This window comes from Catharus ustulatus, chromosome 20 (assembly GCF_009819885.2).
Source record: "Catharus ustulatus isolate bCatUst1 chromosome 20, bCatUst1.pri.v2, whole genome shotgun sequence".
Lineage (NCBI taxonomy): Eukaryota > Metazoa > Chordata > Aves > Passeriformes > Turdidae > Catharus > Catharus ustulatus.
Genome location: NC_046240.1, coordinates 4614673 through 4636901, shown reverse-complemented (window position 1 = coordinate 4636901; position 22229 = coordinate 4614673). Strand labels below are relative to the sequence as shown.

Genomic DNA, 22229 nt, shown 5'->3' with positions numbered 1-22229 from the left:
ACATCAGAGGGTTCACAAGCCCTCAGAAAAAGCCACCACATCCTGCTGACCTCGGCGAGGCTCTGCCTTGTCCGGCAGCTCCCGGTGAAGATTCCATGCTGGAAATCTGTGGGACATGGTCGCCCTCTAAAGGGAAGAGCTGAGAAAATCAGGAAAAGTTGCAGAGAATTGGGGCAGCGTGGGCATGGGCGAGGCGATGGCTATCGCTCTTCACCCAGGCTCGTTCTTCTGACTCCAGGATATCCCTGGAAACATTATCTGTAAAACATGAATTATGATGTCCAACTGACTGCACACTTAGCTCATGCTGTTCTCCCGAGTTTTAATTGTTGAGTCCATTCATTGCTTGGTACCTGGCAGAGCTTATCCTTTATAGGCACACACGGGCTCTGTGACTGATGGCTTCCACCCAAAAATCAGTGGCAAATCCCTCAGCACATCCAAGTTACATCTTCTCTCCTTCCAGGATCTCAACGCTGCTTAAGAGGGATTTTAGTTGTTTTATTTTTAAAAACTTGCCTCCCTTGGGGCCTTGAAGGGCTAACTCTATTAGCATCTGAATTAGATGGGTTATATTTGCTTATTTAGGAAGCTAAAAGCAGCCAGGCAGATCGCCAGCCAAATCTTCATGGAGCAAAGGCTGCTTCAGTGAAGGCTGTGTTAATTCCTGCTGTTCTGTACCCTCATCTGCCTTCCTTCCAGGCCAAACATCCCACAGGCTGTGGGGTGAGGACAGGCTGCTCCTCCCAGCCAGGACAGCATTCGGGGTTTCTGCACCTAGCAGGGGAACCCCACAGCCAGCTGCTTGTGCTGGAAGCAGCTCATTTATAACAGCAATTTGGCACATCTCTACAGTCTTCTTGCACTTTTTTTTTTTAAACCTCCTGCAGCCCGTTGAGTTTTGAAAAGGAACTCGCAGAAACAGCGTGGGCCGTTCTGGAGAGCAAAGGGAATGTGGGAGCTTGGCATGAGCACACCTCTGATCCCAGCACTCAAGGGACTGTGACCCTGCCCTTCCCAGACATTGCAGGGGTGGCTCTGGGGTTGGCATCTGTACTCAGACCTGGCTGCTTTCAGATTCTGCTTTCTTGGCTTTCCATTCCCATTTGCTGGAGCTTTTTACATAAGGATGGATAAGCCTTTGGGGCAAGAAAGTGGATATTAGCAGTTGTTGTGTTTCTTCTCCTTGGTTCTGTTGGCACTTTATCAATGTTCAGGCAGACTTCATATACAAGCTAAATAGAATAATCTGTAGTTTCATATATAAATTATAATTTCATTTATAGTTTCATTAATAAGCTAAATAAGATCCTATGGATTTCATGTCAGGTTTTATAGCAAAGGACAATCACAGTACATCCTGGAAGCATTGCACATTCAAAGCTCAGCACATTCACTAACTAATCTCTGACTAATCCCTGATTTCCAGGTAATTAGCCCCTTCCACCATGAGCTATTGCATGTTCAGCCTTTTGAAGCATTTGGCCTACTAAGAAAAATTATACGTGTCTCCCTAATGAACAGGGGACATGAAGAATTATTAAATAATTAGTACATACCAGTAAGGAGCGGGACGAAGGGGGCAGGAGCGCTCTTCATTTCTGAGGGACGAAACTACACTTCCCGTCAGCCCCCGCGCTCCGCAGGGGCCGGACTACAGTTCCCATGCGCCCCCGCGGAAGAGGCCTACAGTTCCCATGAGCCCTCACGGTCCTCTCTCCCCGCGGTGTCTCGGACAGCATGGCGGCGGAGCTGCGTGTGGTGAGTGGGCCCGGGTGCCATCGGCCGCCATCCGCGGGCACGGCGGCCTCAGGGGGCGTGGGGACGGCGGGACAGTGTGCGGGGAACTCCCGTACGCTGCCGGAATCGCCCGTAGGGCTGCGGCGAGGGCTCGAGGGCTGCATGGGAGGGCGCGATAGTAGTCCCTGCCCCCGCCATGGTGGATGGACAGAGCAAGGCCGGGGGCTCTGGGCGCCGCAGGCTCCGGCCCTGCCGTGACGGGACAGGAACCGCGGGCTGGCCCGAGCGATGCTCAGCGTTTTATGGCCGCGGGTGCGGCTCAGCCGGGCGCTGCTGTCGGGGCTGTCTCCTGCACGCCGAGGGGGGCGTTCAGCGGACCGAGACCCCGCGCAGGTGGGGCCGGGGAGCCGCGTGTACCCGCAGGCATCGGTGCTGCCCGGGTGAGGAGCGGGACAGCCACGAGGGCAAGAACGGATCTGCCATTTGGGGTGCTCCTCCCCTCTTTAACTGCTCTGGAAGCTGAGCTAGTGATGATAAAAGTTATCCCTGTCTGAATTTGATCTTTCCTCTGTGGAAGCTTAACTCTGAGGCTCAGCGTTAGAGAAACAAAGGTAAAGACGTGGTTTGTTACCTGAACTAACTCTGTTCCCTTTCTCGGTTTCAGAGCATGACACCTTGTCCAGAAGAGGTAAAAACACTCCCTTGGCTGGGGAGCTGATTTACCCACAGCCACTGCATAATGGTGAGGAACAGCATCTGGCTTGCTATAGTCTGTTTTGGTTTTTTTTCCTTCTGTTGGGGGGCGTTATAGAGGAAAGACTCTCTGCTGTCTCAGATTATACCCTCCTGCATTGCTGGGACTCCTGGCTTTCATCAACGGCTTGATGAATGTAATTAGGCCAATCAAGGCTGTAGCTTTGTCACAGCTGCCACCCGAATGTGTGGCCCTTTGCTGCCACGGAGCACAAGCTGAAAAGCAGCATGGAATGAATGAGAATTTTACTGGTGTTGGTGCCCAACAGAGCAGCTGCTTGTCAGAGATGAGGCAGAGTAGAAGGATTAGAGGTAGGAGGGATTGGATGACAGCCCATTGTGGAGACACTTGACACAGCTCATCTCATAACTGTATCTGTCACAGAAATAGGCCTAGTGACAGAATAATTGCTCTGTTTGCCTACCTGGGACAGTTTCAAACTTGCATCAGGTTGCTGGGGGTGGGAGGTGCAGCTCACCTGCCCCAAAGGGTCATCCAGTGAGGGACACACCCTGAGGAATCCTTCACCTCAGGGGATGTGGCTGTCTCAGGTCTGATGAATGCTTTTCTTAAAATAAACCCATAAACAAATTACACCATGGGTGGATGGGTTATTCTTGTGTGCAGAGAGTGAGTTGGATTGCAAGGTTCCTGGAAGATCAGGAGTAGAATGCCAGGCTGAAACAGCTTATGGGGTTCAAATCACCAATGTCTCAGAGCTGGTGGGGATTTTCCCTAAGCCAAGATTTAAATAGCATCCATTTCTCAAATTTTCTTGTCTGTGAATGAGCCAGCCCCCCTGGCAAACGTGCTCCTCTGTGTCTTGAGGGACAGGTTTCTGCTCTGCTCAGTTTGAGACAAAAGTTGCCTGTGTTTGAATGGAGAATTTCTGTCCAATTTTTGCTCTGTGATCCAGTGCTGGGGTTTTTTCAGGAGGTGAGGAAAAGAGGACAGACTTTATTCAAAGTACTTTTGCTAACAGTGTTCATTGCAACTTGTATTTAGGAGGAAATGGTCCTGCAGGATCCTGGGGCTGCTGTTGCCCAAAGACAGCCTTGGCCAGAGGGCAGCTGGGCTTCAGGCTGGTAAGAGCATTAAACTTTCAGTATTGTGTGTTATTTGTTTTTAATTCATTAATTATATGCCAGGCCTGTAGGCACATTGAGTAACCTGATGAGCTTAATCTCTGAAGTTTTACCAGGAAAAATCCCAAGGGGTGCAGCTGGGTATCTGTACTGTGTGTGGCTTTGGGGAGCATGAGTGTAGCCACACTGAGCCTGTGATGTGCTGTTATCCCTGTCTGACACTCATCCTGAGGAGGAGAATGTCCACTGAGGCTCAGGTACTTCCCTTAGTGGGTGCCCTGGCACCCTGTGCTGTGTGACAGCAGCCAAGTGCAGAGCTGCTGTTGTCATAGCACAGTTTAGAGCTGCAAAGAGCTTTCAAGTTCCTTGTGCAAACAGTGACAGCTAAAGGGCAGATAAGAAATGCATTTTTTATCTTGCCTGATGTACAGTCACTGAACACACAGGCTGGAACAGCACTTTGTCTTGGGCAGCTGACAGCTGCCTTCTGCTAAATGATTTTATGCTTTATTGAACAGAATTTGGTTTTGTTTGCAGAAGGTCAATAGCGGCTTCTGACAGGCTGCCCAGCAGAGCTAGTGACAGGGAATGTCGTCAGGAATCAAGGTTGGTTTGTGAAAGGGGAGGGAATGGCACCATAAATCAGACACAGCTGTCTCCCAGGCACGATCAGCCACTGGGACAAGCACCTGGAGCTTTTGGCTTCCAAGGTGTGACAGGGAAAAAGTGCAGAGACAGTCTGATGATAAATGGGAAAAGTAAAAGCTACTCAGTGCTTTGAGACCAAAGGGGCAGGATTTGTTTCAGAATAAGCTTTTTCATAAAAAACAGTTACAGCCTTGGTTTGTGGTTTCTCACAGATCTGGAAGGAAGATTGTTCTGGACTGAGTGTCACAAATGACTGCTGAAATGTCATGTGAAATGCCACAGGCTACTCCTCACTGCTCAGTGGTTGCTGCAGCCACATCACGGGTAAGGGACCACTAAAACCTAAAAGGATTTGGGTACTAGTGCCATTGGCCTGGGTGGGAGCAACATTTTGTCTCCTGAGACCTGTACTTCAGATTAAATAGTGCAAATCAGGAGCTTTTCAGCTGCTCTGATACATTCATTTTTTGTTGTTTTTTTTTCACCAGGACCTGATCTACAGTTGACTGGAGGAAAAAGTGGTTCCCTGCTTTCTTCTGTTGCAGAATAAAATGAGTTACAGAAAATCTTCTAAGTCGAAGTTGGGTTTTATTTGGTTATTTATGTTAAGGTTGGAGTCCATACTATTAAAAGGTGTTTTCCAACTGTAATGATTCTGATTCTTCTTGGACAAAAATGGTTTTCTGCAGATAGGAAGGATTTTGGATTCAAATCCTTCCTGAAGCAGTGGGTGTGAGCTTAAAGACTTCAGTGTCTATAGATTCTGTCCCAGAAGTAATTCATGGGAACAGTGTGACAAAACTTAACTTATGGCTAAGGTCTGGTGCCAAATGGTTCTTGTGGTGTTCTTGGGAGTACAGCCATGAGTAAGTCCTTAAAATGGAATTAACTCCAGCACCAGGCTCCACCCTTGGCTGGGAACATCCCTTTTGGAGAGGGAAAGGAGCCACATTGTGGTTCCCAGTGTTTGGTTCCTGATGTGCCTGTGAGCTGGGTGATGCCAGCCAGGATTACAGCACCATGACAGCACCATGCTGCTCATCTTACCCTGAGTGTCATGGTGCTGCTGATGTCACCTGAGGCTTGGCCAGAGCTGGTTTGAGGAGATTTCTGATTGTCTTGGCCAGAGGATGTGAGGATCAGGTTCATTCGTGTCACAAAAGGTTTTGCTGAGTGTTTGGGAACACAGAACAGGCCTGACAGGCTGCTGTGGTACCAGTGTAAGGTGGCTCTGATGGGAACAAAGGTTCATTTGAGACGTGGGAACACAAGATGGGCCTCAAGCTAGAGATTACATCTGGAACAGGTTTGGAGCCTAACCTGCCTGTGAACCAGCTGGGAGCAGCCTGCCCAGAGCTTCAGGGGGTTTGGAGGTTCCCTGGCTCAGGGCCAGGGTATCTTTTGCCATCTCTGTGCACCAACCTTGTACAGCAAATAGCATTCCAAGTGTTACAGGGCTGTGCTCAGAGCTAACAGGTCTCCCAGTCTGCATCTCCATTATTTAAACAGTTTCCATCCCCATCTGCCTCTGGAGCTGAAGTCTCTACTCCCTGTTAATGCTCCTCTGCTGTGGGAGATAAGGGGGGGGGGTCTCATCCCACCCAGTTCATCAAAACAACAGAAACAGGTGTTAAGGAAAACAATCATTCAACATTTATGTAATTACACAAAGTGGGAAAGTGTCTTGGATTACACTGCTCTGTCTCCAGCCCCCAGCAGCTGGAGAAGCCTCCCCAGGTGGGTCTCCCTGAGCAGCCTGGTGTGTGAGGGACAGCTGAAGGGTTCAGGACCCTCCCCCACCTTGGGGTTTGGGGAAGGAAATCAAAAGAGTGATCATCACTTTGACCCACCTGATGTGCCTCTCAGAGGGCACCAGAGTCCCTGTGCAAGAAAAGGCCAACAAACCCAGTGCCACCCCTGGCTGCTCAGAGCCTGGATGTGTTCCTGGTGTCCTGGCTGAGCTGCTGTGACCCTCCTTGTAGTGATGGCTTTTGAGCCCCTTCCTTGTCAGAAAACAGCAGACCTCAAGAAGGGGACAGTGACAGGGCCCACTGTGTCTGTCCTGCTGTCTGTGCCACTGACCAGGGGGGCAAACAGAGCCTTCTGGAATGTCACACACATCCACAAACAGCTGGCTGGAGCTGGGACTTTCTGCAGTCTTTCTGGAGGGACGTGTTCTCCAGACTCATCACCTCCTGTCACCTGGTCTCCAGTGCAAGGATTTACCATGGTCATGAGCATTTAAGGTCAAGGGCGTTTTCCAGCATCCTCTTCCAGCATCACCCTGTCCTTCCTGTGCTCTACAGGGGCCACTGCTGCCCCACAGCCACGTTCATGGGGCTGGCAGCACACAGCCACGCGCTGTGGTGCTGCTGGCTGCCCCAAAGGCCATGTTCAATCACACTGATACCTGAGGAAATGCAACAATTCTCCACCAGCTTCAGCTTCCCCGTTATCCTCACATCACTGCTGGCTGTGTGCAGCAAGCCTGCTCCATGGGCTGGCTGGCCAGCTGGGAAGAGCCCTCAGGAGGGAGAAGGTGACCCTCAGAAAAAGGAGAAGAGGCACAAGAGTCCTGCCCCTGTGGGGACATGGCCTCAGCGCTGGTAGAGGGTGATGATCCCTGCGCGGTGCAGGCTCCTCCACAGCGCTGCCTCCAGCATCATGTCATGGTTGGCATAAAACACCAGAGGCTTCTTCTCCACCTCGAAGTAGTGGTCTGAGAACTGCTCGTAGTTGGCTGTGATGAACCCGTAGGCACTGACCTGTGGGGCAGGGTCAAGGCTTCACCTCGAGTGGTCCATCACCACCACCACTCCCTTCAGGGACAGGGGACGTGCAGGACACCACCAGGATACACTGAACTCCACATCAAAGGAGGGATTTCCTCCCTGAGGGAACAGTGGCCCTGTGGGGCCTTACCTGGTCGCAGGTGTGGAGTGCAGTGAGGAGCATGAGGGCACCAGTGCTGGGCATGTAGAGGGAGCCATACTGGGTGTTCAGGATCTCTGATCGCAGGAACCTGACGGGGACACGGTGGCTGTGGGGGCTCAGGGCTGGCACAGCTCTGCAGCCCCCAGACCCACACCCACCCAGCCCTCTTCAGTGCCCAGTAAGGCAGGAGCACTGAGTGAAACACAGGGCTCAGGTGGGTTCTCTGCCAGCTGCTCTCATTTGCTCAGAGGTTGGTACAAGGCACCTCTCTGCTGTTTGGAGCCACCCCAAGGTGGGCACCTGCGTTTGTGAAAGGCAGGAAAGACCATCCTGTTGGGCCCTACCTTAGCTCCTGTTAGACTGGGACAAAATATAATTTGGGGAATGGGAGCAAGGTGAGCACAGGGAGGTGTAGGAGTGAGCTGTGCTCAGGAGTGAGCAGGAGTGGCAGGGAAGAGACACCTCGGCCATGTGTGCAAACAGCAGGGCAGGGGTGGTTCCAGTGTCTGGGGGAGCTGGGCAGCTACTGGTCTGTACTGGAACGAGCAGAGGAGGGAGGCAGGTGGTCTGAGCCCAGCCCAGAGCAGAGCCAGACAGCAGCCACAGTGCTCATCACCCTCACCTTGCTGTCAGGTACTGCAAGAAATCGGGATGCAGCAGCTTGAACTTCTCTGCAGATGCCTCAGGTCCAAAATACTTCTGTGGCCTGCAGCAAGGCAAGGAGAAGGGCAGAACTTTGTCATGGGAGTCCTGGAGCTTTCTGGGTTTATCCCAGTAGGGACAGACATGGGGTAAGGACAGACAAGTCATGCCTGCATCACTGGGGAGATCCTGGGGTGCTACTCACTGGTCCCCCTTGTCCGAGCCCTCGGGCACTGGGCTGCCCTGGATGGCTGATTTCAGCATGACGTAGTCACGGACATCCGAGGGGATGAAGATGTACTTCAGGTCCTGCAGCAGGGACACAGACAGGGCACTTGGAGGGGGTTTAAGGACACTGCCCACACCTGCAGGTGAGGACTGAGGGCTCCTGAGATGGGGAGGTCTCAGAAGCAAGCCCAGCCTGAAGGGATAATTTGATTCAACTCCCCAACAAGCCCTCAGGGTCTCACCTTGCCCTGGGGGATCTGGGTGAAGCCGTACTCCTCGTAGGAGATGAGGGAGTTCTTCATGGTGTTCACCGTGAAGCCGTAGAAGGAGACCTTGGTGCCGACATCCTCCTCAAAGCCCTTGATCACGGCCCCATTGAGCCTGCAGGAAAATCAGAGAGCACGTGTCCAGGGCTGGAATCTCCCAGCACCCACGGCCCCATCCTGCTTGGGGTTCCTCCTCACCTGAAGACCAGGTCGTGGCTGTCGATGGCCTTGCCCTGCCGTGAGCCGTTGAGGATGCCGCCGTTGCCCACCACGGCACAGCGGACGCAGCCCCCGGGGAAGGCGGCCCTGTCGAAGAGGTGCCGGTTGGCCGAGGCGTTGAGGAGCTGGAGGGTGCTGCCCACCACTGGAATGGAGCAGGACGTGACCAGTCAGCAGGGAAAAGGTGAGTGCCAACCCACGGGAGCACGTGCAACAGCACAGCCAGGAGCAGCACACAAAACTTACACCAGCACCGTGCAGGAGAGATATGGGGCACCACACAGACCCTGCTCTCCCAGCTTGGTGTCACCTCCTCCTATCTCTTATCTCCCCATGCTCTAACCCTGCTGCAGAGGCCACCCAATGCTGTGCAAGGCACAGGGATGCATCCAGATACCAGCAGCCCCAGCCCTGCAGATGCTGCTGCCTGTGCTGGCCCTTCCTGATAATGTCTCTGCCACTGGTTCTCTCCTGCTCACTGTTCCCAGCACTTCCCAGCCCAGGGATTGAAGCCGGCAGCTGCCAGGGAGAACAGAGAGTGGGTTTGGGGTGGGAAGGGAAACAATCTCCTTGCACAACAATGGAGCTGGTTGTCCAAGCTCCTCTGCCCCCAGTTAATAATCACGGACACACTGGAGCTTTTATTCAGGGGAAATGTCACAAGATGCAGCAAGCAGCGTTTGCAAACCGCACCCTCCGCCCTGTGCCTGGGAGGTGGGGTGGGAAGAGATCAACGTTCCTGGCTCCTCTGCAGGGCTCCTCTGCCTGTCCCACATCTCCAGTCCCTTCTGCTGGGCTCCCCAGTCCCCTCAAGCTGCCCTAGATCCCAGCTGGGTCTGTACCTGCGGGGGACAAGCCCTGCCAGCCGTAGGGGACGTGTCGTGCCTTCAGCCTGTTCCAGGTCTCCAGGGTGAAGTGTTGGTCCCACATCAGCACGGGGGTGTTGAAGCGGAAGATCTCCCGAAACTTAGGGTCTGCCTTTGCTCTGGCCATCACTGAGAGGGGGCAGGGGCTGGGCTGGGAGGGAGGAAGGAGGATCCCTGTTCAATCTGCAGCCTGGGTCTGCCTTCCCTGCAACACCTCCACGCCTTAGCATGCACCAAGGGGAGAACAAACCCAGGGACAGAAATGCTCCTGTCCATCACATGTTCTGCTGGGTCACCCAGGCCTTGGTTTCATGCTTCATCCAGCTCAGTGGGGCTGGGAGAATCAGAGCTAACAGAGTGACCCGAGGGCAGGAAAGATTCAGCAATTCCAGGTGTGGGCACCCCGTTAAAGGTGTCAGCCCCATTAGGGCTCTGCTCTATGAGAACAGAACAGTAGCAGCCTCCCCAGGGCCTGGGTCCATCCCCACAAGTCTCCAGCCTGCACTGCTGGTCCAGCAGTCAGAGGGCTGCAGGGGGTGGTGATGCTGGCTCCAGCCTCTACACCGGGCAATGGCAGCAGGGAGGCCTGGGCAGAACCTCTTGTGTGGATGGACAAGGTTGCTCCTCTGTAAACCCCTTCCAGAGGATGCTGCTCTTCCTCAGCCTCCCCACACAGCCCTTCAACCAAAAAAAACCCAGCACCATGGACATCACTGTGCTGTGCTAATGATTACCTGCTTCCTGCTGGGCTCCGGCTCCTCCAGCTCAGCAGAAGGCTTGAAGGAATTCCCACTGGGATAGGAGAAACATATGGCAGAGTTAAAAATCCACCACCTGGGGAAGCCCTCAGCGGGCAGAGCCCCCCCAGGATGGCTGAGCATGTTCCCTCCTTACCCCTCTGAGCTGCCTCCAAGAGCCCACCTGCGGCTGCCGGCTCCGTGCGGGGTCCCTGAGGGAGCCAGGACCAGCGGCTCTGGCTGCAGCAAGCTGGGAGAAAACAAGTGATGGCTCAGCTGAGGAGGTGACACTGAGCACCCTGACATCCCCCACCTGTGAGAGCCTCAGGGCAGGACCATGACCCCTCCATCTATCTCCTCTCCACTGCTGCCTACACCCACCCACCCCCATCTGCGAGTGGAGAAATGAGGATTTGCAAAATCCAGGGTTTGTGCAATTACCATCTGCTAGTGGCTCCCACCTCCAGGGCTCCCATTTACCAAAAACCCCAGCCAGCCCAGCCTGCAGCCTTGGGGGAATCCTGCTGAGGCCTCCCTGGCTCTTCCCACTATCTCACCATTCCTGAGTACAAAGAGGACTGGGCTGGAATAAACTGGACAGGCCAGCAGGACACATTTAATTGTTATACTGAAGAAGCAATCAGCAAATGAGGTCTGGAGGCTCTCAGGGTGCATGGGACTCCCCTCTGCCATAGGGGCAGCTGTGGCATGCCCTGATCCTTCTTAGCAGCAGGAGCTGCCCACCCTGAGCAACTTGGGGTGCCCTGAGCCCCATGGGGCCAGGCTGAGCTGACCTAGCCCCTGGGGGGCACTGGGCTGGGGGTGGGCAGCAAGCAGGAGGTGGGAGCCCACCGGAGGGAACAGGCTCCCATTCATCCCCGCACAGAAAGGCCCTTCAGAGCCCCCGGCCCCGCCGCCAGCCCGGGCGGCAGGTGCTGTGGCCAGAAGGGGGGCATTGTGGAGGAGACAAGGGCTCCTTGTTACAGGATCTCTGCCTGGGAGCCTGGGGACAGGTAGAGGCAGGTGGGGAGCGGAGCTTCACCCCCCCAGCCCCTGCCTGGCACAGGGGCACAGCAGGCATTAGGTTTCTGTCACTGGCACAGCCCCTGCCAACTCCAGCAGCACCCACAGCCCTGCCCAGGAGCAGATCCAAACCCATCTGACACCCAAACCCTGCTCTGTGCCACTCTGGGGGCATGGCATGACATGGGGGGACAGCCCAGAGCCCTGCCTGGGTCTGGAACTGAGGGCTGGAGCATTTCCCCAGGTGTGGATGGAAAGGCAGTGCCAAGCAGGTTTTAGTCCCAGCACCTTCCCTGCACCATCCCAGCACTGCCAGCTCTGGGCAGGGATGCTGAGGGTGCAGCAGGCTGAGCCCCAGCTGCAGAGCAGGGCAGCTTCTAAATCAAGCTTGGTGTCCCACGAGAAGTCAGGTTCCCAGCAGGAGCAGAGCCCTGCAAAGCCCCCAAACACCACTCCAAACACAATGCTACAGCACAGCATGGCCCTCACCAGCTCACCCCTGAGGCTCATCCTGAGATCACCTGAGCAGGCAGAGAAGGGAGGGAGGGCAAATCCCCAAGAAGGCCACCAAGATGGGACTGAGCCATCCCAGAGAGAGGCAGAGCTGCAGCTTTCTGCAGGGTCTTTCTGGTGTTAACCTGCCATCATCCAACTAATCCCAGCCTTGTTAATTCCCTTGCCAGAGCTCAGGGCTTGCCACAGCAAGGGCAGGTTCATCAGAGCTGTAGCAGACCTGGTGGTTGCACTGAGAGCTGCTCTTTCATCCTCCAGAGCAAAGCTCTCCCACACAAGTGTCCCACAGCCAGGAGCTCTGGAACCCGAGTGGGCTCAGCCCTGGTCAGCTGCCCTGGGGTGCAGGGAGCTTGTCCAAGGAGCTGCCCAGCTCCACTTGCTGCCTCCATCTCACAGTGCAGGTGACCCCAGCCCGTGTGCCTCACAGAGCTTATCAACACCTCCTCCACCCAACTGATGGACCAGGGACTGGGGAAATCTCCAGAGCTGGCTCCTGCAAAGCCCTGAAGTCCCTGCATGCAAAGCCCCTGGGTTGGCCACCCACCCATTTTCTGGCCACAGAGATGCAGTCCCCCACCAAAACTGAGGCTGTTATCCTTGCCCACCATGCCATGGCTTGGGCTGCATCCAAGCAGCCTCTCCCAGCCCCATCACCTCCCCAGCCCTTCCCATCATGTTCACAAGCCCCAGCTGCATATCTCTGTCCCCACCCAGCCCCAACCCCAGCTCTCCAAGCTCTCCTGCTCTTGTTTCTTCCCTTTCCCTTCCCCGGCTCATCCCAGTGCTGCGGCACAAGGCAAAGCCCTGGGCAGTTGCAGTGGGAAGGTGCTGCACTACTTCCTGAGCTGCCAGGGATCTGTGGGAGCCCCAGGGGGCTCAGTCTGTCTGGGCACAGCATGGAAAGCAGGTTGGCTCCTGCTGACCTTCCATGGGGACTGGGTGGGACCCATGGCCGGACACAATGGGCGGCACCTACTCATCGTTTCTTCCAGGCTTTGTGCTGAACTGATAAATCTGTGCCAGCACCTCCCTGCACTTTCTTGTCAGCTGTGGGTGCTGGAGCCAGGTCTCCAGCATTGCTGCTGCCCAAGCCCTGCTGGGAAGGGCGTGGGGCACCTGGCCCCCCACCAGCCAGCAGCTTGCGGCGTGACGGGAGCCAAGCGCTTTGACGTCACCTGCAGGATGTGGTAAAGCACCCCGTGCTGCTTGGCTGACTCAGGATGACAATCCTGCCCGGCTCCGAGCGATGCACAATGGGGCTGTGGGAAGGAGTGGCTGTGGCTGCCCAGCACCGGCGGTGGCAGCAGAGCCAGCCAAGCCTGGGTGCGCTCCCTCGCCATCCTGACATCACAAATATTTCTGGTCCAAGGCCATCCCTCATTTCCGGAAGATAACGCTGTGTTCTGAGTGTTGTGAGCACATACTCCAGCCTTATCTTCTGCAAATACTCCCAGGGCCCCACAGAGATGTTTGAGGGAGTCAAAACAGCAACAAGAACCCGCTCTTGCTCCATCTCACCATGAAGGGCTGAGCTCCAGAAGCATCTTTCCCTGGTGCAGAGCAGGAGTGGCACAGCAAGGCTGGGCAGAGCTCCATGTTCATCCCATCTCCCCTAATAATAAAGCCACAAGTGCAGCCAGCAGCTCACAGTGGGGTTTGGGAGAGATGGAAGGGCAGGGAGTGGGACAGGGCTGTGCCCAGCTGAGCCCCAGGGGATTTGGCTCCCTCCATCCCTGCTCCACTTCCATAGGGCAGAACTGGAGGAGGACTTGGCATTGCTGTGGGGATCTGGTCCTGGGGTAAGCTGGTGCTGGCAGCAGCCACCATCCATCAGTGGATCAGCTCCCCCTGTACCTCTGCACGGAGACACTGCTCACACAAACCTCCTGCTGAAACTGAGTCACCTGCACCCACAGGTGAGGACCCTGAGCCTCCTGTCCCCACTGGCAGAGCAGGAAATGCTCTGTGATGGCACCTCAGCCATGTGAAATGGCCAGCCCCGTTCCAGCTCCAGACTCAGCTGCACATCCAGCGGCAGGGCAGTGCCAGTTCCTCCCAGGACACAGCTCTGTTGGGACAGGCAGCACTCACGGGGTGCCATGTCTGTAAACACAGGGAATCGAAGCCAGCAGACTGCACTCTGGTTTGTGTTTAGCTTTAGGGGTCGAATTAAAGCCAAGACCAGAGTCCAGGAGAGCTTTGGAGCAGAGGTCAGCTCTGTGTTACCTCACCCTGGGCCCCTCTCCGGGTGCCATCAGTCAAGGGGCTGGAGCCTGGGCTGGCTTTGGGACTGCAGCAGTTCCAGGCAGGGTTTGCCTGACATGCAGTGGGGGAACCTGCTCCCTGCTTCCACCCCATGGGTTTCCTCCACACCCTGCTCTCGCTGGACCACAGACTCTGTCAGGGTGTGGCTGGTTTCCGTTCCCAGCTCCAGTGTGGTCCATGTGCACGTTCCTCTGCCCCCATGGGACCGTTTCCCCTCCGGTGGACACCAAGCTCTTGCTGGGGAGCTGCTCCACAGCCCAGCCGTGACCGCCCCGAGCAGTTCCGGGTGTCGCTCCCGCTGGCACCGCTGCGCACCCGGCACGGCGAGGGTGGGAAGAGCCAAAAGCCAGCCCGGGCTGCTGCAAACACTCCTGATCCACCAGCCCGGCAGGAGAGGGAACCTCTGCCTTTGGCACGATGGGCAAGGAGAGCTCCCAGCTGGGGAAGAGAGAGCTGAACCCCAGCGCAGCTCAGCCGGTGCATCCTCAGCAAATCCCGCTGCAAACCTCACCCTGTGCTGGAGCGGCTCCGGTCCCCAGAGCATCCCCATGCCCGGGCAGCGCCCACGCTGATGGGCTCTGTCACACCCAAAAGCGCCCAGGAGGAGGTGGGGGACACCTGATGCTCGCAGGGGACAGGACAGCGGTCCCGCAGCCCGAGTGCTGTGCGGGTTCTTTCCCCCGGGGCACCCCAGCACCCCGTCCCGCTGGGCACGGGGGAGGCTCAGCAAGGGGCTTCGGGAGCTTTGCAGGATGCAGGGAATGCAGACCAAGGGGGAGCTGCAAATTGCTGGAGTTCGGGAAACGCTGCAGCCCTGAGTTCGTGAGCGGTGTGGGCAGTCCGGGGATCCGAGAGCGGGGCAGCCGTGCCCTGTCTCTGCACGGGGGGGTCCGCTGCAGCTCCACGGGGGCCAGAGGACAATCAGCCGGCTCCGATCCCGCAGCAGCCCGGCGGAACACGCGGCGGCTCTGACCGGCACATGAAGCGGGTTGGATCCTCACCCTCAGCCCTCCCCGCACTCAGCAATGCTTTCTCCGCGCTGTGATGCGCTGAACCCACGCGGGGACTCGTGGAGATCCCCCCCGGCCTCGGGGTCCCGCTCCGGGCTCGGCTGGTGGCCGCGGGACTCCTCGGAGCGTGGGCAGAGCTCGCTGCCAGCGTATTTTCCAAACCCGCCCGAAGGACCCCACACTGGCACCCCGATTCCCCCTCCCCATCCCAGCTCGTGTTGAATTTACGGATCCCTGCCTCCCACCCCTCTCCCATCCCCGTCCCCCCTTACCTGGCTATGATCCTCTGGCTGGTGGGCGCCTCCACCGTAGCGTGGTAGTGACTGTAGAGGAGCAGGGAGGATGTTAAACCTGCCAGCAGCAAAAGGCAGAGCCTTTTCCAGTGCGGGGACCCCATCCCGGGCAATTCAGCCACCGGAGCCGAGCAGGCGAGCGGGAGCGTGGCCCGGGCACACAAACTCGGCTGTCCCCTGCCCTCCCAGCCCGGTGGGCGCGGACAGTGCTGGGGGTGGCTCCGTCCTGCCCCGGGTGCTCAGCTGCACTTGGGAGCAGGCTGGGATATTCCTCCGGAGCAGTGGGAGGGAGGGTGTAAGCCGGAGGGAGGAGGCACCAGGCTGACTGGTTCAGACTTGCCAAGAAAAAAAGCACTTTTGAGCTGCTTTTTCTCTGAGCTGGGGATTAAACATTTACCCAGACCAGAAGGGAACTGGGAGTTTTATTTTTTTTCCCTCCTTTTCATGACACCCACCCACGGCTCATAAACAGGGTTCCCCTTTTTGTGACTCTTGTCCCACTCAAACACGTGCGTGTTTGGGCTGCATCCACACGGACACCCGGCGGCCCCGCGGCCGATTATTTCATAATATCTGATATATTATATCAGAAACTGCAGGCTCTCAAGTCGGGACCTTGGGGTCCCCTATAGCTGCACCCTGTGACGCTCCCACAGCCACCCTGTGAACCCAGGAGGGTGCAAATGTGGGGGGAAAAGGGAACAAGGGGGGACACTGGTGGGGTGATGCCACTGAGGAGGAGGGGAACACGCTTGGGGTGCTGCCCCCGGGTCCCTGGCCACGCTCTGGAGGAATGGATCGTGTGCATTTGCAGCAAACAAAACCTTTCGAGGCTTTGTGGCAACCTCAGAGTTTGGGTTGGAGGAAAGGAGGAACGGGTTTGGGGGAAAATCTGCATGAATTATTTTGGTATTTTCGGAGAGGATGTGCTCCAGTTTCGTTTTTGAAAGAATATCTCAGCGTTATTTTAGTTCATCTCCGAAAGAACCAGCCTGTGAACTGAAGGATATGCATACCAAAATGTTTGTTGCAGCGGGGGAAGGGACTCAGCAGGCAAACAAGCATTTTCAGTTAACTGTTGGGAATTTGGGGGGTTGGATTTTTAGGAAGTCACCAGACTCGGGGAGCAGCACGATGGTGAGCCCTGCTCCATCCAAACCCTGTGCCTGTGGTCCCTTGAGCACTCATGTGTTGTTCCAAGCTGTCATGCACCTCTAGCCCCTCCACAAACACCCTCTTTCATTATTCAGCCCCAAAACCTGGGGCCAAACCCCATCCCTGTTCCTGAGTCCCTCTGTGGCTGCATTTTCCCCAACACTCGTTTATCCCCTCAGATCCAACCACTCCCTGCTTCCTTTCCAGCCTGCCCAGACAGGTTCAAAGGAAGATAAAAGCAAAACACATTTTAACAGGAGTTTGCTTCAATCTCCACTTGCTTCCATTACTACAGATCCCTCCATTGCCAGTCCTGGTCCTTTGGGAATTTTGGCTGTGTGGGGATGGCACCGTGTTGGCATCCCCCAAGTGCCTAGGCTATGAGAACACAGGAGCAGCTCTGTGCCTGGGACTGGCAGTGGTGTCACTGCTGGCCTTGTCCCACTGGGAGATTGGACACTGGACCTGGGACACCACAAAGGGGTGGTGGCCAGGCCGATTTTAAAGCAAACTTGCAGGGAACCCTCCCTGCTGTTGCAGAGGGGAGCTGTGGCAGAAGGTTGGCTGGGCACAGGTTGTCTCAGGGAAGGAGAGAACAGGCAAGAAGCTGGAAGGACAGGACAGACCACGACCACATGGACATACAGGGATGAAATCGAGCTTAAAGCCCAGCTGGAGCTAAAGCTGCAGAAGGACAGGCAGGAAGAGGGGATCACATGTACCCCAGCAGCAAAGGCAGCTCAGAGAAATAGGGGTGCATGCATGGAGGGATTTGATGCTTTTTGCCTCTATCATTAAATGCTGCTTCCAGCCCTTAGGGGTACAGGCATTTTCTGGAAGACTCAGAGCCAGCAGAGCGTGGTTAAGAGTCTGGGGTCCTGCTCAGAGGTGCCCCAGCCTGGAGCTATCCCCACCTGGTGTGACTCAGGGTCAGTTGTTGATTCTGACCTGCTGGATTCACTCCCTGCCATGCAGTGCCTTGGCTCACATGCTCTTGATTGCGGCCCTTGGTTAACCACAGCTAATTATTACCAACTGCTCGAGTAAGTCACAAGGGACATAGCAAGGCTTGGATCCAGATGGATGACCACTGGTCCAGAGGAAGTGACCTGGGGAGACTCAGGGATTTGCCATTTGGAAACATTTATGGCCCAATCATGCAAATGCTGGTGGAGTAGCAGCTTCAAGGGCTGGAGGAGCTGGTTTCTTCACATGTCTCTGTTTCCATGATATATGGTTTTCTACTGTTGGTTTTATTGTCAGCAGGGTGAAAATGAGATGCACAGTTCTTCATCTGCTCTACTTGTTTTGTGCTACAATGCATTTTGGACTATGCCCCAAAATTAAGTGGTGCTTAATTTAGAAGTTAAATAAGTGTGAAAAACCTTTTATGATGGTAGTTGCCAAATAAAGATTAGGAAAAGAACATAAATGAAATTACAATGGAAACCAGCAAGTATCATTTTTAGCCTGGGCTTTTTATTCCAGTGATTACTTCTTGGAAACAGAACCCAATCCCTCCCCATGGCTAGAGAGCACAAGAGGAGAATAAACATATTTTGCACCAGCTGGCTGCCAGCCATAGGTTGGTGGAAGAAAATATCATGGTCTTTGCCATGAAGAACTGTGCAGGTGGAAGAATGAGATCTCCACAATTCCCCTGGAGGATTTATCTATCCAAATTCACCCAGCACGGGTCAGAGGTATATTTAAGAAAGTGCCAAGAATCTGCTGATGGAGCAGGTCCCTGCGAGGCAGAGCCTGGCGGCCGGAGCGGGTGGCTGCGGGGCCATATGGCTGCCTGCGGAGGCACGGCCGTGGCAGCATGAAAAATTCATCAGCAGATGTCCCGGGAGGCTGAGCCACAGCCCCTGCCTGCCGGGACGGGGAGGGCAGCAGGAGCAGCTCAGCCACAGCTCCTCTCACCAGGCTCCCAGCCCGGGGGAAACGGGGTCAGGCAAGGCACCAGGGAGCTCCTGACACTCTGTGCTCGGCTTTGGGCTGGATTTGAAGGTGTTACCACAGCCCAAGTCAGGAGCAGTGACCACATGGAGACAATGGGGGTGACAGCAGGGACCAGAGATGCTCAGGGTTGTGCTCTGCCCTTCTCTGCCCTGCCCACACCTCCATGCTGTGGGTGGGGAAAGGGGCTCAGGGGTGCAGCAAAACTGCTCAGAGAAGGGCAATGAAGCTGGTGAAGGGTATGGAACACCATTCCTATGAGGAGAGGCTAAGGGAGATGGACTTGTTTTGCCTGGAGAAGAAGAGGTCACTACTCTGTACAACTCCAACAGTTGGAGGTCAGGCTCCTTTCCCCAGCAGCCAGTGACAGGATGGGAGAACACAGTCCTGTGCCAGAGGAGGTCTAGATTGGATATTAGGAGGAATTTCTTCACAGAAAGGGTTGTCAGGCAATGGAATGGGCTGCCCAGGGAGTCACTGTCCCTGAAGGTGTTTAAGGAAACGCTGGATATAGCACTCAGTGACACAGTGTCTAGTTGACAAGGTGTTCAAAGGCTGGAATTGATGATCTCAGGCTTTTTCCCACCAAATGAATTTTGTGACTGTGATCTCTGTGCCAGTGTGGCAGGATGTGGCCCATCAGGGAAACACACTCTACAGTCCCCTCCTGCTCTTCCCCAAAGCAGGAAGGTTGATGTGACAAGCCATAGGCTGAGGTGGCAGGTCAGGACCTCACAAGCAGTGGCAGGATGTGGTTTAGGCTGGCTCATGTTGGCTTGCTCCCCATGGCCCTGCTGGCCCAGCCTGGCTCTTATCACAGGTGCCTGCACATGGCAGAGCCCTTGGGCTGCTGACCCTGGCCCAGATAAACCAAACACACAGTTCAAAGGCCATCCCCTCTCCGGTGGAATGAGGCAACCTGGGAGGCTCTGAGCTATGCCTGGAGGGGTCAGAGCTGGAAAACACCTCTGAGAAATTCCAGTGATGATGCAAACCATTGCCTTCCCCCTTCTTGCCAGCTCTGGACCAGAGAGACATGTGGGCTGATCCTGCCCTGCTCTTGGCAATCCCTGAGGTATGCTCAAAAGCCACATGTCCCTGGGGTCAGGCCAGGCTCTGTCCCCAAAGCTGGGGAGAGGGGACACCATGTTTGAGTGTGGGTGGGTGATCCAGCCCCTTGTCCACCCACCTGTGTGGAAACACTGGACACTGCATGGCTGCCATGGGAGGGATGGAGGGAGCCTTGGGATGTCCCAGGAATCAGAAAGTGTCTTTCCAGAATTTACCACTCCAAGGGCTGGCCAGGCCAAGCTGGAAAAATCCTGCAGCACCCAAGTCCTGTTGTTCAGCCTAGCGGAAGAGCCCAGCTGCACCCCCTGGAGCTGTTTATCTGCAGGGCCCTGCTCCAGCACCTGGAGGTGAGGGCTCCTGGCAGGTCAGCTGGTGCTTTTTGCACAACAAAGCCACGGGCTGCTCCTTTATCTTGTTATCCCTCCCCTATTATCAATAGTTTTTCTGGTCCAACTGGATTTACCTGCTACCACATCCCCAAGAAAGGGAGAAGGTCCACACAGAAGAGGCAAGGAGGGGAAACCTCCCACACTCTGCCCCAAGGCTGCCCCAAACCTCTCAGCAACTCAGGAACATTAATAGCACCTGCTAAATTCCCAACACACCTTTTTGTGCTGACCTGGAGCAGGCACATAGCTCTGGCACACTCCCACTGCATCCAGTCAGCCACAGAAGCTGGAGAGTAACACATCCAGAGGGAGCAACTCCATGCTGAAAAGCTGGGTGCTGTTATTCAGCTCTGGCTGCTCTGTACCTCAGTTCTTGCCTGGGAAGGAAAGAGACAGGAGTGACAATATGGATGTGCCACAAGGCTGCCTTGGAGCTGTGTGGCACACAGAGGCTGCCTCCAGCACCTGCTGGGGTTTGGGGCTGGCTGCCACCTTTAGAAGGCACATGCTGCAGAGCTCACCTTGTCCCTGCTCCTGGTGAGGCCAAACCCAGGCAGGATCCAGAGAGCAGGGCTGCACTGACCAGGAGCAGGGATGAGATGGGCTCTGCACCACTCACTTGTCCCCAAGATGCATCCCTGTCCCCCAGCAAGCCCACGTCTGCTTCCCCCTGCTACATCTGCAGTCAAGGAGCTGTGTGAACACAGAGCAGGACAGGGTGGGCTCTGCTTCTGCTATACAGGTGGGCAGTCACACTGAAAGAGGGAAGAGGTGGAAATGAAGCAAAAAATTTTAAGCCCTGCCAAGAAGGTGACACCATGAGAGTTTCTGGGTGGTTTTGGTTTCTGCAATCTGGTGGGGAATATTTAAAGGTTGTTAACTCTTGAGGAACCCCAGGAGGAGTCTGGCATAGCTGTAATAACAGTTCATGGTACTCTCCAAGAGCTTTTGAAAAAGCAGGGCTGACAAAACAACAACTTCTGGACATGCTGAGGCACAGTGGTGTGTTTATCCCTTTGTTTAAATCCTGCAGCCCTCAGAGCTCCTGGCTAGCAGTGGGAAATCCACTGGTCACTGGCATTGGATATTGTGTCTGTGCAAGAGGAGGAGTTGCTGTATCTGAGCATCCCTCAGGATGTCAGACCTGATCCCACCATCAGTCCCTCTGCTTGTGCAGCCATCAGCTCCCTGGGCCATCAGTGGCAGGGCAGCTGCAGGGCTGTGCCCAGCACCAGGACACGGTGGCACACCAGGATGTGCCAGACCCGGCACAAAGACAGATCCCTGAACAGGAGCTGCCACCTGGAGGCACAGGGACCGTGCTGATGTTGTGCCAACCACAGAGCCCTGGATTTTGGGATGGCCCTGCAGCATGGCACTGAGCAGGCTGGGGCTACTACAGCACACCCTGGGACACCCACCCTGCTGGGAGGTGCCCAGTCCTGCATCCTGGCTCTTGCCCAGGGTGCTCCAGCTGTAGCTGCTCTCTGCAGGCTTTGCTCCGTGAGTTTGTGCCAGGCTGGAAGCTGGCTGGGAAATGCCACCTCCAACCCTGCTCAAGTTCCTGTGGCCACTGTGGACCCAATGCCACAAGATCAGGTGGTTCTGGTGAGACACAGCTGGATTTGTGCTCCAGGGGATGTGTCCCAATGTGTGCCACAGTGGGACGGGGTGCCTTGGTGCAGGGGGACAGGAGCAAAGTGAGGAGGTGAGGGGGACCATTAGGTCAGAGTCGTTTTCCTGGGATCAGGAAGGATGTGGCTTTGAGCTCACTGGGAAACTCCAGACTACAGCAAAGGCTTTTCTAGCCAAGATTATCCCTGATAACATCAAACCTAGTCAGCTGTGTTGAGAGAAAAGCCTGGAGGGAACAGGCTCTGGGGGAAGCCTCCTGGGAAGATTCCTTCCCTTGACTCTGGGAAAAGCATGGGCTGGGGGCTGCCAGCCCATCCCCAGAGCCCCCTCACCCACTGGAGAATCCTTGCTCAGTGGGACTCAGCCCCTTCCTGCTTCCCAAAGGACAGAGCAACAAAAGAGGAGAGGGGGGAAGGGAAAGGTCTAAGAGAAACTTTTTCCAACTTCTCGGGAAGAGAAAAGCCCTATTCAGGCAGGAAGAATACCCGGTGGAGCCGGTCACTAAGCAACCCTCAGCAATGTGCCTGAGGGACAGGCAAGGAACAAAACTGCCTCACTGCCCACCCACAGCCCACCAGGGAGAGCCTGCAGGGCCTGGGGACAGGGGACACATCCAGGGCCACCTAGGGATGGGGTGCACAGCCACCACGAGGGGCTGAGGCATCCAGCAGGTCCAGAGCTCGTGGTGCAGGATGGTGGTCAGCCTCACTCAGGCTTCCCTGTTTGCTGTTCAGGGAGGATTTCTGGTCTGCTCCAAAGCCTGTGGCTCCCTGTGGTCCTGGTGTTCCCACAGG

The 22229-nt window shown here is 55.6% G+C and overlaps 1 protein-coding gene, 1 long non-coding RNA gene and 1 other non-coding gene across 6 annotated transcripts; 2 read left to right on the top strand and 1 right to left on the bottom strand.

Annotated features, from left to right (window-relative positions):
- Positions 1-1703: 1703 nt before the first annotated feature.
- LOC117005335 lies at positions 1704-4877 on the top strand. Of its 3 annotated transcripts, XR_004419809.1 has the most exons (6): positions 1704-1761; positions 2405-2482; positions 3500-3579; positions 4117-4185; positions 4440-4551; positions 4716-4877. It is a non-coding gene; the product is annotated as an uncharacterized LOC117005335 (long non-coding RNA). The 3 variants fall into 3 exon arrangements; XR_006163095.1 differs by having other exon boundaries at positions 4117-4551; XR_004419808.1 differs by having other exon boundaries at positions 3500-4551.
- Positions 2260-2335, top strand: LOC117005489. Its single transcript, XR_004419837.1, has one exon. It is a non-coding gene; the product is annotated as a small nucleolar RNA R38 (small nucleolar RNA).
- A 980-nt stretch (positions 4878-5857) lies between the features above and the next one.
- On the bottom strand, positions 5858-15536 carry ST6GALNAC2 (ST6 N-acetylgalactosaminide alpha-2,6-sialyltransferase 2). 2 transcript variants are annotated; one of them, XM_033076893.2, is made up of 10 exons: positions 15203-15536; positions 10304-10369; positions 10117-10174; positions 9359-9533; positions 8496-8661; positions 8274-8412; positions 8009-8112; positions 7784-7867; positions 7150-7249; positions 5858-6992 (listed from the first exon to the last, which is right to left on the bottom strand). In XM_033076893.2, the coding sequence occupies exons 1-10, from the start codon at positions 15325-15327 to the stop codon at positions 6825-6827; spliced, it is 1185 nt and encodes a 394-aa protein (XP_032932784.1). In that variant the 5' UTR covers positions 15328-15536; the 3' UTR covers positions 5858-6824. The 2 variants fall into 2 exon arrangements, with proteins under 2 accessions (XP_032932784.1, XP_032932783.1); XM_033076892.2 differs by having other exon boundaries at positions 10277-10369; positions 15203-15535.
- Positions 15537-22229: the final 6693 nt, after the last annotated feature.